General features: G+C 40.9%; 1 protein-coding gene across 1 annotated transcript in view; it reads left to right on the plus strand.

The window, feature by feature from the left end:
- The first annotated feature begins 2491 nt into the window (after positions 1 to 2491).
- The window catches only part of ngfrb (nerve growth factor receptor b), a 35363-nt gene continuing 22582 nt past the window's right edge, over positions 2492 to 15272 (plus strand). The window contains exons 1-3 of the mRNA XM_005471237.4: positions 2492 to 2903; positions 6622 to 6763; positions 13844 to 14200. Of these exons, the coding sequence (XP_005471294.1) occupies positions 2850 to 2903; positions 6622 to 6763; positions 13844 to 14200 (553 nt within the window). The 5' untranslated portion in view covers positions 2492 to 2849. The remainder of the gene's footprint in view (positions 2904 to 6621; positions 6764 to 13843; positions 14201 to 15272) is intronic.

Consider the following 15272-nt stretch of genomic DNA (forward strand, 5'->3'; position numbering starts at 1 on the left):
CCATTTCTGTGTTTGATTTTTTTGGTGGAACAAGTTCTGATTGTCTTCATAAACTACAGAGAGCATGCTGTAAATTTGATCTAGATACTTTGGCCTTCATCATAGATTTTCTTTCTTTCTCTTTGTGTGTTTCACTGTTTCTCTCTCCCCCTCTTCTCCCTCTCTTTGCATTCATGCATTATTTATCTCTCAGAGCAAACCAGCTTCCTCTCTCTCTCCTCACCCCCCCCAAGCCCCTCCTGTCCCCCACTGCCCTCCTGTTCTATATAAATCACAGTCACTTCAAATTGATATGTAAGGTGAAAGCATCACTCCCAATTTTTAAACATATTCAAAAACTAGGAGTTTAAGTTTCTCAGGCATGCTCTCTGGCCACTACATTAGTTATACCTTTCTACTACCGCGTTGGCTTGCCTTTTATGTTTGTCATGGCATAGATTCAACAAGGTGCTGGAAATATTCCTCCGTGATTTTTGTCCATACTAACATGTCAGCATCACACAGTTGCTGCAGATTTGTCAGCTGTGACTCTTATTCCGGTACATCCCAGAGGTGCTCTATTAGAATGAGATCTGGTGACCTGCTGGAAGCAGCCATCAGATGATCCGTACACTGTGGTCATAAAGTGATGGACATGATCAGCAACAATATTTAGGTCGGCTGTGGTGTTCAAACAACGCTCAGCTGTTGCTAAAGTGGTCCAAAGAGTGCCAAGAAAAAATCCCCTGGATATATTTTCTTTTTCAGACCACCCTCTGTAAACCTTAGAGATCGTTTTGTGGGAAAATCCCAGTAAATCAACAGTTTGTGAAATATTCAGACCAGTCTGATTGGCACCAACAACCAAAGTCAGTTAAATCACCTTACTTCCTCATTCTGGTGCTCAGCTTTAACTTCAGCAGGTCGTGTCTGACCATGTCTTTTTGCTTAGATGCTTTGGGCTGCTGCCATGTAATTTTTCTGATTAGACGTTTATATTTTCATAACAACTTTTAACATGGATATTAAAGTCAGTACAAGAACAGATCTGCATGCATTCCATCATCATTACATAATAATTTCCAACTGTGAAGTCAAAGAGTTCAAGTACAATATTGATGAATATGACCTTTACCGTGATCAATACCTACACTGGGAGATGAGTGAGACCGGTATTGCAATTTTTATTATTTATTAATGAGCTGTTTCACATCACAAATTTTAAAAGAAAGAGTTTAAAGAGTTAAATGAATAATCTCAATTATGCTCCCTAATGAGCTTTATTACAATTCTGGGAACCATACTGGATGAGTCACAAGTATAGTTCAATGCCCTTTAACTTGTCAAGTGTTGAGTCAAGTGAACCCAATTAAAAAAGAGAGTTACAATATAATTTATTTTGCTTCGGGGATTTGAAGTAAGTGAGGATATTGCACAAACATCTACTTACAGAACTTATAAACATCTCTGCCATTACTGAAGCCTGTTCTGCTGCTACGGCGCTTTAAACATGTATTGTCACGATTTGAATCCATCTTTTTTTTTTTTTTGCCTCAGGAGTCTCCAACAGTACATCACCTCTTCTTATGCATAAAGGCAGCAGTGTTTCTCAGAAGAGCAATCCTCTCATTCCACTTCTCTCCAGATGATAAATAATTTAACATGAGTTTTAAATAAGTCACATAAAAAAAAGAAGTGATTTTCATGTGATGTGATAGAGTCAGACTCACTGTGCATCATGGGCTGCATTCAGCCCACTTTGATCTGGGCTGGACCAGTAATGTGCCATTGTGACTCTTTTGGCATAAATTGTAAGAAATCAATCGTTACATTGCAGAAAAGGTTCTGGTAGCTTATTGCCCAGACTGTCCTGTAATTAGAAAACAAAAAGTTCTTGTTAGTTTACAGACAATGCCTCATTTTAAAAAAAATACACCGTGCACTGACGGTAAACAAAAAACAAAAAAAACCCAGAAATTTCTACAGTAGCGAAAAAACAGGAAAGTTTCTGTTTTTTAATTGTTAATCTATCTACTCTGTTGTAATATGAATGAATGCCCAGGTCGTTATCAGCAGCTGTAGAAAATGGAAAATAGAGTTAAAAAGTCCAAAAACTTATGCCCTCCTCTTGATCCAAGGCTGTGCATTGGGCCGGATTGGAGTTTTTGCTGGGCTGATTTTGGCCCCCCAGCTTTATATTTGACACCTCTGGGACAGACGACTCTCATTAAAGTTAACTTTTTATTTGTTTGTTTGTTGGTTGGTTGTTTGGGTTGTGCATCATTAGCGTGGATGTTGCTGCAGACATCAGAGGGTGTACATCCGTGTGACTGAGAGGACTTCTGTTTTCAGTCTGATGGATGTCTTCCTTTCAGAAGTTTTTCAAAGGAGACTCATTTAGACGGGAGGCAGTCTGGTTTTTAAACACTTGGTTGGTTCGACTCAACAGCAACTACCACGTAATTTAACCATTTAAAAAAGAGAAGGAGAGCGCTAGTTCGTGTGTGTATGTGTGTGTGCGCACATTGTGGGCGTGGAGAGGGAGACGGGCCCTTCCCTGAAGCCGCTGAGCGCTTCTGCCAGATGAAACGCTGTAGGAGGAAAGAAGCGCACGCAGGCGTGAATCCGATGGGTCAGTCTCAGCGAGTGGATCGCATCTGCAGCTAGGGCTCACGGACTTAGTGAGTTCCCGCTGCGGGTTTCACACCTGACACAGCTCACTTACTCGGACATTTTCTTATTTATATTCCTCCTACTCTAACAGCAGAATCCAAAAGATTTGCAAAGACACAATAATGACAACCGAGTTCACTGCAGACTAAAGACTGCATCACTCTGCCCTGCATCCGACGGCTGACCTTCCTCGAAAGATGCAAACAAGACACAGAATGTATTGCGTGTTCGTAGCAGTGTTGCTTGGAGCGGTGAGTACTCTCTGACATAATCATCGTGGGTGTTAAATGTTTGCCGTCAACTTCACCTGGTTACATTTTTCCCTGTCACATCGTGCGCAAAAAGCATGCCCAGTTGCGCATCAACATAGTCCCATTAGAAGGTGGTTAAAAGCTGGTGCGAGTGTGTGGGGGAGGTTTTCTTTCTTTCACGTGTTTTCTTTTCTTTTTATTAATATTTTTGCTTCCCATCCAGCCTGTCACGCCCTTCACTTTTTGAGAGAAAACTTTTCGGAAAATCTTTACTTTTCTCTCTGGGATTTAAAGTCCCGGTCATGTTAGATGATACTGGTATTTGTGGTGCTTAAAACAGCACACGTTCGTGTCTCTGCACCTGTCCCACCCGCAGCCCTGGCTTGACATTGTGAAGCAAGAATGGATGTATGCAGGAGCCATTCAGGTTGATACTCTATAGCCTCAGTTGTGGATCTGTAGTTCCACCCTTCTCAGTTACATGTGGCTCCACAGACAGCAGGACAATAACAATGTCACAGTGGGCTCTGTGGAGGAGATCACCAGTAAAGCCCGGGTTTGGTTTAACTTTGGTGAATTCCTTGATTTACTGAGTTTGTGAGGCAAACTTGTGATAATGGGCATACAGGAAGTTAAACATTAAGCATGATCTTTAGGGCGATTACTGGGCGATGCACAGATTCTCACCACTGCGAAGGCCTGGAAGATGAAGCTACACAGAGGCAAAAGCAAACAGATGCAGGAGATGGAAGTAAACATAGAGGGAGGGAGACGGGGAAAACACGAATATGTGGGAGAGGGACAGAAAATCCACCACCTTATGAGGATTCATGAAAACTATGCAAAAGTGTACTTTACATGGACACGGTCAGCCTGTGCCGTGAGCTTGTCCAGGTCTTGGTTTTTGGAGCCGGCTGCATCACTGATACGTGACAGCTGCTCCTACTGATGGGTATATATCCTCTGCTGGCTCAGCACATGTAATATTGATAGAGTCTGAACCACCCTCCTACCCACTCCCAGCCCCCTCACTTTTCCTCTCCTCCTTTCCCCCTTACACACTCACTTGGCTCGCCTCTTGTCTGTTTCTCTCCCTTTGCCTCTCGCTCCATGAAGTGATGATTCAGCTTTGTTTGCGAACGCATGGGGTTGTGGTGTCACCGGCACCCAGTGGGCCAACAGCAGTTTAGGGTCCACGTCTGGATTAAAATTAGGCCCAGTTTATTGGAAGGCTGGTTTAGTGGAACTCTAATGGCTTAACAAGTGCTGACAGCTGAGGTCTAGAGGTTAAGTGCCTCCAACTGAAAATTGACTGTTGCATTAGTAAGATTGGTTGGAGCATTGAAAGTGGTGTGTCCAGATGCTTCTGTGCATTCATTTGTGTGTGTGCTCGTGTGTGCACGTGCGTGTGTGTTCTTCTTACTTCTTGATTTTGCTTCAGGGAAATTGGCTGACAAAAGTTGAAGAGTGCAGCCCACAAATTTCCATCCAAAAAGCAGGAAACGTGCAAGTCGAGCTGCAACTTGCTCAGTGCCCTGCATCCTTTTCCTTTTTTCTATTGCTCAAGCCGTATGCTGAAAATTGCGTTGCCCTGTAATTCTTCTGTTTGCACAGCCCAGCAGACATTACTGATGCACTTTAATCTCGGTTATTTGTCTTTGAGACATCTTGGTGCCGCACACCCTCACCTGGAGCTAGGGTAAAAAAACCCAACAACAACAAAAAAAGACGCAGTTGTCAAAATGCTGGAACTTGGAGTCATTTCAAAGGTGTCAGTTTGACTTTTGGAACAGGTTTGTTCACATGTAAGGTTTGTTAATGTGTTTGCACGAATGTGAATGTTTGGTCGGGAGTGTGTGGAGCGCAGCTCAGGGGAAGTAGCTACTGTAGAGTGATGAACGCGTGCAGATGGGAAAGGTGAGCGTGAGGTAGAGCGTGAGCTGCGAGCTGTGAGGAAAAGAGAGCGAGGGCTTTGAAGTTGTGAGGAAGCTACAAAGTAAAACATTTTGGAGGCTTAAACTCATCGCATGGAGAAAGTGTTGCAGGTCACGCAGAGAAAACTTGGTGCTACAACAGTCACGGGAGAATTAGGAGCTTCACTCGATGAACATAAACTGTCTTTGTTTCCCAGAGTTTGTGCACTTTCATGAAAATAATAGAGGAATCAAACTAACCAGGCATTTTTTTAATGGAACATTTCAAATAAAAAGTTCCTGCACGAGGCTGAAAACATTCTTGAAGATTTAGAGGATGTAAAATTAAATACCAAAGACTTGAAGGTCAATGAACCATGACACCGTTGAGAGCAACAGAGAGTGTGTGTTTGTGTAGGTCCAAAGGAAAGCGTACATGCTCACACCCATCCACACACTCATGGACATTATCTGCCAGCTGACTCAGTGGAGGTGCTCGAGGGGACATTTGATGTTTCGTGGAGCTCCTTTCTCTCGTCAGTAACATTCCACACACACCTGAACCCTGACGCCTGTCAGGCGATTGTACCTCCTTCGCAAAAATACCTCCGTCAACATACTCACATCCATCCTCTCTAAGTATATTTGCTGTATCTGACTTACATTTAGTAGTAAAAACAAAAAAACTCCTTAAAAATTGTTTTAATGTGGTCTAACAAGGCTGAGACACAATTTTCTTTACACCCTTCATCTATGACTAATGGGATAACTCATAAGCAATACACTGGCTTACAGCAGACAGTCCTGATTTCATACATATCAGCTTAAAAATCATCATGTATATGGGGAGAAGAAAAACATAAAGCTTTGTTATTATGTAACTCTGTCATGTTTGCTTTAGAGATTAAGGTGAGCAGAAGAAAGCAAAGATTTAGCTATTAGATATAATGTCAAAGGCCATGCACACTCATAGGTCTTAAGAGTTGTAGTAAGATGTAGAGACACGTCCTGGCTCAAGCCTGAGTGTCATGCATTTATTTATGCCCGAGCAGAGGCACACACAGATGTCTTTACCTGTCAGCAGCTTTGATAACGCACTCAACAGGTTGTTATTTGAAGAATGTAGAAAGGACCAGCTTTATCTTTGTGAGGATGTGTTATTTTGTGTACTGGCACTTTATAAATGCCTTCGCATCTTAAACTTGCATGTGACCGTTTTAAAAAAACAAAGCAGGACCTCTTTGTGACCTCGAGTTACAGATCCCGTGTGTCAAAAAATGTAAGCAGTTTAACCAGAGAATTATTTGTTTCTACAATTTATTTTTATTTGAAGCCAGACAAGGAAAAGAAAACGTAGTATTGCACGAAAGCAGAGAAAACAGAAAAAGGGACTGTGGAAAGTGGACCGTTTTGTGAGGCTTTGCCATTAATCATCTCACAACTGTTCTGATTTTTCTTCCCGCTTTCCTTCGGGGTCCTCATTGGCCCCATGACCAAACTAGTTTTAGCCCTTCCAAAATAAACCTAAGCAGATGCCAGACAGTAAGAAAGATTTCCGTTTTCTAGAGTGCTGTTTATTTTTTCTTTCTTTCTAATGCTCTTTCTTGTGAAATATTGGGGCTTCATTCCAGCATGATGGCCTTTTCAGCCAGCGGTGTGAGACTGTGCGCTTGTTGCACAATATGAAACATTACTTTGCTTGACGCAAAACATTAAACTTTATCTGTAAAATTATTGTTGTGTGTGTTTTACTGACAATCTTCAATTTGCTGCTGAATGTTAATGGAGTTGCTGTCATTCTGCAGGTTGGGACCCTGGCCAATAAGGGAGCATGTCCATCAAACCAGTATACACACAGTGGCGAATGCTGCAAGCAGTGTCAGCCCGGCGAGGGTGTCGTCCAACCCTGTGGGGCCCAACAGACTGTCTGTGAGCCGTGCCTCGATAGTGAGTATCACACAAACAGCTGTCTAAATGTCACGAGAACACGGACACTCGTAGATTCAGGGGTTTCTGATGCAAATACACAGAAAAAAAAAAAACCCAGACGCATGCACTCAAACATTAATGAATGAGCTAGCTGTGCTGGTTACATGCCTCAGAGCAGAGCTCCACGAGCATGCCGTGTAGTCTCTGGTTCTGATCATCAGTGTTTCATCTGACAGAAGAAGATGATAAACTGATGCCCTGAAATTCACCCTCTGTCTTCTTCCTACTTGTTCGAGCTTACCGCTGTGAGTGTGTCCCCGGAGAAAACACGTGCTTCCAACAGCAGTTATGCAGGATTGTAAATCAACTGCAATTTTCCTTCAAAGTTTGATTTAAAATCCAAAATCCTACAGCCAAACTGTAAGACAGTGAATAATTTTGGGCTCAACAACAGCCTTCTGTAGGTTTTGCAAAGCTAGATTTTGTTATTAGGATATCAGCAGCTATAGTGAGTTAATCTTTGTTGTTTCATAGTAGTATAACATGGGGTGGCAGTAGCTCAGGCGGTAGAGCAGGTCATCTACTGATCGGAAGGTTGGTGGTTCGATTCCTGGCTTCCCTTCGTCTGCATGCCAAATATCCTTGGGCAAGATACTAACCCCAAATTGCTCTCCGATGCATCCATCGGAGTATATGTGTGTGAATGTTACTTAGAAAGCACTTAGAAAAAATGTGCTTGTGCGAATGGGTGTGAATGGGTGAATGCACAAGTTGTGTAAAGCGCTTTGAGTGCTCAGAAGAGTAGAAAAGCGCTATATAAGAGCCAGTCCAGTCCATCCATATAACATGTGTTTTATTTTAGTTTTAGCCCGCTTTTAAAGCTTATTTATTTGTTCCTGTTTTAAATTGTAAATGTAATAATATTTTTTAGTGTTTTATGATAGCAAAAGCTCTCCAGCATTGTTGTTTTTTACGTTAAATTTATGTTTAAATCAGTTCATCCTTAAACATAATAAATATGATTCTACAGGACTTATGCATGGCAATCTCTACTACTATGTTACCCATAGACTGTATACAAAAGATGGACGGAGCTATGACTCTGCCCACTGGTTTGTGGACTTTGTTAAAGAAGCCTTGGCTTGAGCATTTCTGTTGTTGACACCTCACCTTTTCGAAACCAGAAGGCACATATGAGGGTTGAGCTAAGTTGGACACCGCATGCTGGTAAGCTTTCAGTTCCAACAACTAGCCATGTCCTAAAGTATATCCTGATTTTTTGTCTATTTTACACTAAATGGGACCATAATTACTTAATGAAAATCATGCTACATTCCCATTGACTTTAAACTAAGGATTGAGACCATAAACTCATTAGCAAAGTGTTTACAGACACTGTAAGAAAAGTAAGGAGTTGGGTTGAATACTGCTATGATTTGTCTTGTCTTTACAGCCTAGTAAGCCCCCCCTGCTGGTCAATACAATGAATGCAGGTTTAAATCTGGCTAACATTTCCATATCAAACTCTTGATTTGTTTATTTGTCCATGTTTTTATGAGAACACCCCCCCCCCCAGTCACACACACACATAATCAAGCTATCATCAGAGTTATTAAGACACAGTGTTTTGGGAGCATGATGGTTTTTATTGAAGTCACAGGACTTCAAAGTCGTTACGATTCATGCTCTGAGTCCTTGAATTTCAGGGCTGTCCAGCTAGCCTCTGATTTGACAATAGCATCCCTTGAATCCTGTAAGTGCACCTAAAAACAGCTCCCAGCTAGATTACCCAACAAAACAGCTCTCGACATTAGTGTGGATGAAATTAGATTATCACTCTTATGAAACCACGGTGTTGTATGCCAGAAAGTAGCAGACTTCTTAATGTTTTTGCATTTAATTTAAAGCATTAAACTTATTTGGATGTTTGGAAGTAAACTGGATGCCAGACATAATTGTTCTCCAGTATCCTGCCCTCCTCGCGGCCTTTACCATGTAGGGAGAGAGGCTTTGTTGGGCTGAAAGGCTTTCTGAGGACAGTGATGTTGAGAGGATACAAGAGCGGGAACAGCTCCAATTCCTGTCAGAGGAAAAAAAAAAAAACTCTGTTCAAAGATGTGTAGTGCATCAGACAAGCTGTTATGTCACAGTAGATTTGGTAAGCATGAATGGTGACTGCAGAGCTCAAAAAGGTATTTTAAGTCTTCTCAGTGTGGTACAGCTCCACTTTTTAGCACAGGGAAAATTCACCAGCATGAAATGTTTTGGGAAATTTAGAATCTGAGGTCATCTCGGAGCTACAGAGGACACGTTTGGTCTACAGCCAGTTTTTCTTGCATGAATTCCCTAACCATCCTGCAACCAGGCCAGGAAGTAGCTGTAAACCTCCCTGAGCCAGCGGAGGATGGTAACCCATGAGCCAAGGAAGCCCAGACTCACAAAATGATTCAGACTTCAGGTCATGGGAGAAGTCGTGAGAACATGAATGTAGATGATTTATTTATTTAGGATTGTGGGACTTTGGAAAGATGTATGTGTTTTTAAGTGTTTAGAAGAGTTAGTCGGCAACTTAATGATATATTGCTTTTGTGCATAAAAGCGTTTAGTTCTGGACTTCTTGTCATAAACTGTCTTCTGTTCTATTTCTATTTTTTCTTTTAAAAAAAGCTTCTGATATCTGCTTAAAATTATAGTTATTTGAAATGTCCCAAAGGATAATAATTATCAGTCTTATAGAGCTGGTTCAGCTCAGGCGTGAACAAACAGATGGTGACAAGATCTGCTCGAGCTCATAAACAAAGAAATGCCAAGCAGATATCTCTTCATGAGATAACATTATAATGATGTTGTAAAAACACAAGCATAGATATGAAGCTGAAGTTTCAGTATTCAGCCCAATTACAGCGCGCTTATCAAATCTCTGCTTTAACAAGCCAGCCCAAACAGTGTCTTGTAATATGCATAAAAGCTTGGCTGGTGGCTTCTTTCTTTTTCTTTTCACCTGCTTCAGAACCACAAATTTAGTAGCAAAGGCTACGAAACAAATTAAAAAGACTGTCTGTTGTTAGTTTGTTTGATTAATTACTTCATGAGATTAACAAGAATCAGCGTTAGGGTCTTTTCCAAAGGCCGGACACATTTTAAACAAGTTTCTTTTTGTAAAAATATGTCATTTATCATCGCTGTGATGTTTCTCCATGATGGCATCCAAGTCAGATCACAGTGTAGGCCGTGCTGTATTATTGACCGGGGGAAGTTTTTGTGCATTCACATGCTCCTTGGATAGTCCCATGTTTCAGTTTTGGTTTTGTTCATATGCTTTTGAGTCACGGTGTAGGAACAACCTTGACACTAAGAAGGAGATGTGTGGCATTTTACTTATCAGAACATGTGAACCACACTCTGTTTCCAGTTTACTGTTAATAATTAATGGGTTGTTATTCAGGCATACTACAAAAAAACTGTCTTTTATTAGAATTACAGTTATAATCAAAATAAAGTATGCCCTCTTTGAACTTTAAGGATTTACATATTGGGACATAATAAAAACATGTGCTTAAAATAAGGTAAGTATAACGTCAGGTGAATGACAAAAGATGACATATTACACCACATCTTTACTTTTGTTTGATAAAAACTTAGCCTAAATGCAAATGCACCATGGGGAAAAGTAATAACACACTAACTGCTTCCATACGGATTAAGAGGGGAAGTAGCAGTCAGATGCTGATAATCAAAGGCCCTTGGCAATTGTGAACACCTCTATAAAAGCAGACATTCTGGCACTTTCTGCTTTGAAGCATTCAGGTGTTTGTAAATGCAACATCACAATCCTGCCAGTCCAAGTCCAAAGCAATTACAAGGAGGTGTTTGGTGAAGCACCCTTTGTGCGACCGCTTTCCTCAGCAACCTCCAGGAACCACTTTTCATCCAGTTAGAAATACACAATTTTTACTCATGACTGGTGGTATACGCCACTCTGAATCCAGTCATTAGTTATTATTAATCTCTGGCTCGCTTCCTAGCGCCTCTTTTGATCTGTCTCCTTCTCCTCCCCACCACCTGATCGTGGCAGATGGCTCCCGCTGCCTGATCCTGCCGGGGATTTCTTCCTGTTAAAAGGGAGTTTTTCCTTTCCACTGTCACCGCTTGTTGGGATTTTCTCTGTATTATTTTAGGAGCTCTACAATAATAAACACCTTAAGGCAACAGTTGTTGTGATTTGGTTCTATATAAGTAAAATTTAATTTAAATTTAAATTGAATTTAATTGAATTGGTATGACATCCTGTATGGCACTCAACTCTCACATGAGGAAACATAATATGTTACAGTTTTGTTTTCTTTGAGAGTCTTGAAACAAAAACATCGCATTTCCTTCCACCCACCATATGTCCTTCCATGTGCTGTTTCAGGCATATTGCCTACTTTTAATAGAATCAGATTGCACACCAATCTGTTTATAGGACACAGACTTCCTAGGCTTCATTTAGTGCAGATAGTTTACAGGATCCTGGCAGAAGTGCTAAAAAAGATAGCTAGCCAAAGCCCTTGAGGAGTTTGGCTGAATGAGCAGATAAGTGGAGATGAAACAGAACAAGTACAGCTGTACGTGGAAGTGGAATAGAAACAAGGCAAACTTCTCAGTAAATGGTTCACACACACACACTCATGTACAAACATGTCCAGGAAAACTCCCACACACTCACACAGACTAACACACATTCGGCAGCCGTAGAGGATAAAGTCAGGAGTCCTTTTATGGGTGTTGAAAACAAAGCGAAGGATTCAGTTTTAGACAAGCAGTGAAAGTTATGATACGCCGAGCCACGAAAAGGCCGTCAGTACTCCCCCTCCCTCCGGCACCATAACCAACCCCCACTCCCCCAGCTCTTCTCTCCATGCTACAGCCTAGTGTTATTAATGTATTGACTTGCATTATTGATGCATGGCATTATGATAATGGCTCTGAGAGCACTCATGGGGAAGGGGGAGTGAGGGTAGTCCAAGAGCGGGGAGGGTGTAGTGGGACATAATGGGGGCAAGGGGGGAGTGTGGTGGTGGCGGTAGGGTTTCAGTACACGACTGCAACAGGCCCACATAAAGAGAGGGGACAATAGTCCACCTCTGAAGACATAATTAAACAAAAATGTGAAGGACTCACATTTGACACCATCAATTTAAGGCAGAACTGCACACACAGATTCATCAGGTTCTCAAATGACACGACCTTCTTTTCTTCTCTCCGTCCGTCCGTGTCTGTCTATCTCTCCCTATCTCTGCTGTAATCTCTGCATCATCAGAGCATTCGCCGAGGTTGGTGGGCCAGTGACGCAGACCAAAAAAACTTGATACGCTATCAGACAGTGAACAGCAGAGGGTCATGGCAGACTGCATACCAAAAGCCTTCTGTCTCCTACCAGAGACTAGTTTATTTCAGTTTGCTTTAAAGATGGGAAAACAAGAGAAAATCTAAAGTAAACTGCACACATTTCACCACCTTGCTCACAAAGCAGTTAGTTGAGGACATAATCCTCAGAGTGAAAGCACTCGTTTTAAAATATGTCTTTATCAAAGCAGTTCACTTCCATCTTATTTACTATCATCATAGATATTCATTGTTGCTGTTAGTCTACAGATTAGCAAACTGATCTTTATATTTGCTGTATGCAATTTATTAAAAAAAAGTGGTACAATGCTTATCCACAAATTCCACAAAAAGTATTTATTTTGTTGAACTTATTTGATATTTTTGCATTAGTCAAGGACAAACTGCAACTCTGCAAGAGTCAGACACTGGAAATAAAAAAAACCAACACATTTTTGGCAGAATTTATGAAGTTAAATTCTGCCAAGATAAATTCACCAGTCTCTAATACACACATACACACACGAGCTGCTCTTACAAATGGGTCTGTTGCATAATTTAGTGGGTTTCCCAGTTCTCTATCTAGCCGAAATACAATTCCATAAAACATGCAATATTGATCGTGTCCTTTGCATCTATATTTGTCCTGGAAGTTTTGCACATATGCTGCACTACATATCATTTACAAAACATTTCAAGTAACTGTGTTAATTTTCTAGAAACATCCTTTTCTGAAATATTCTTTAAGTCCTTTCTTGTTCCAAGCGACCTCTTTGCATTTATATGCCCACCAGGAAAAATAACCTTATAGCTTAATTCCTGTGTCCCAACTTGATTTTTGGAACACTGAATCCTACGGTGGCCCTGAGAGGTCAAACGTACTGAAATCTAAGAAAAAGGGAAAATAATGCTGCAAAAACACACAACGAAAACAACAGCAACAAATAAACAGAAGCTGACACAAGACAACAAAAGTGATTCGGGGGAGACGTTAACGTGACAGAACAGCAGTGGAAGTGACAAAAACCAAAATGTGCGAAGGATTTCACTAAGATGTGCTTGTTGTGAAGGAGAAAACATTTTTCTACATCGCGGTTGTTTTATTCAACTTGTGTTTTTTTCTGCATCCATTGTGTTTTATGAGCTTTGTAATCACATTCCTCAAGATGACAATCTCACTCATTAAAATTAATTTTTTTAAAAATTAAATATATTCAGAAAGCTAAATGAAATTTTACATTTTAAATATTAAATATAAAAATAAAGACTTGAAACCTCCTCAATAAAAACAAATCACAGTACCAGTTATTTGAATAATGCCTAATATTAATTCATTCAAAATAAAGTGTGTAGCTAATGTTGACAGCTTAATAAGGGTGCAATAACATCACTGGAGCGGTTGCAAGTGCTGGAAAATAAGATTATATATGCATTTTTGACTTATTTGGCTAAGTGGTATCACTAACAATGGGTAAATACAATAAAATTATTCACAACAGAAGTTGCCTCATTAAACTTTAGGTACCTAAAGTCATAGGTACCCAATGGCTTTGGTTAATGAGCCTTGCTGACTGCCATTAAGCTGTTCGCAGAGGCCACTGAATGGGCTGTGGAAATGTTCAAAAACAGTGTGTAGTTTCTTATAACAAAGACTTTGTCAGAATGTTATCTGTATTTATCTTTCTGTTAAATGAACACCTTTCATGTCAATTTTCTTCTCTCTTTCTTCAGGTGAAACCTTCTCAGAAAGCATAAGCCACACGGAGGAATGTCAGCCCTGCACGCAGTGCTCCGGTCTATTGCGCATGCATACTCCCTGCACTGACTCCGCTGACGCCATTTGCACGTGCAACTATGGTTTCTACCTGGACGAAACCTCACAGAATTGTCTACCCTGCACTAAGTGTCCTGAAGGTCAGGGAATGCTGTACAGCTGTGAGGCTGACCGTGACACAAAGTGTGAGAATTGCACTGGGGACACCTACTCGGACCAGGAAAGCTTTTGGGAGCCTTGTATTCCTTGCACTACTTGTGATGAGCTGGAGGAGTTAGAGTCGTGCACCCCTTTCAGCGATACGATTTGCCAAGGTAGGACAAGTAGCTCATATTGTCAACATGAAGTCTAATGGGTCAAAGGGCACATGTATGCACAGTTAAAAAAAAGTTTTATGATGTATTTTAAAGCAAACAATCTAAAACAAATAAGCTTCTTGGCATAACGCCCTGATTGTGTACTCGGCTGACTAGTTCTTTATTTAAGTGTTACTTTCTAAGTGTTTCTTTCTTACTTTCTAAGTCTTGTTTAAGTGTGGACGAGATAATTCAGACACCTGAGCACCATACTCTCATTATGTTTTGACAATATAAGACTAAACCCAGTACCTCTTAGCTTTTCTGTTCATCCAATATCTATTCAGCAATCAAATTGTGTCAACTCAATGCATTAGGCATGCAAACTGAGCATCAGAAAGGGGAAGAAAGTGACTTTGTGGTTGTTGGTCTGAGTATTTCAGAAACTGGGGGTCTATTGGGATTTTCCTACACAATTATAAATATCTGGAGTTTACAGAAAATGGTCTGAGAAAATATCCAGCGAACATCAGTTATCTGGGTAAAATGTCTTGTTGATATCAAAGGTCAGAGAATGGAGAATGGTCAGGCAGCTCGGAGCTGATAGAAATCAATAGTAATTCAAAGAGCCACTCGAAAAAAAACAAGGTATGCAGAAGAGCTTCTCTGGACCCACAGTGTTTAAACTTTGAAGCAGATGTGGTACAGCAGCAGAAGACTGCACCAGATGTAACTGTTGTTAGTGAAGTACAGGAAACTGAGGCTACAATTCACACAGACTCACCAAAACTAGACAAGAGAAGACTGGAACAACTTTGGCCGTTCTGATGAATCTCGATTTCTGCTGTAACATTTAGATGGTAGGGTCAGAATTTGGTGTAAACCACATGAAAGCATGGATCCGCGATGCCTTATATCAAAGACTCAGGCTGCTCATGGTGGTCTAATGGTATGGGAGATTTTTCTTTGGCACACTTTGGGCCCCTTAGGACCAACTGAGCATTGTTTAAACACTACGGCCTACCTGAGTAGTGTTACTGATGGCTGCTTCCAGGAGGATAAAACATCATGTCGCAGAAGTTGCATCACA

Source organism: Oreochromis niloticus, linkage group LG8 (assembly GCF_001858045.2).
Source record: "Oreochromis niloticus isolate F11D_XX linkage group LG8, O_niloticus_UMD_NMBU, whole genome shotgun sequence".
NCBI classification, from domain to species: Eukaryota; Metazoa; Chordata; class Actinopteri; order Cichliformes; family Cichlidae; genus Oreochromis; species Oreochromis niloticus.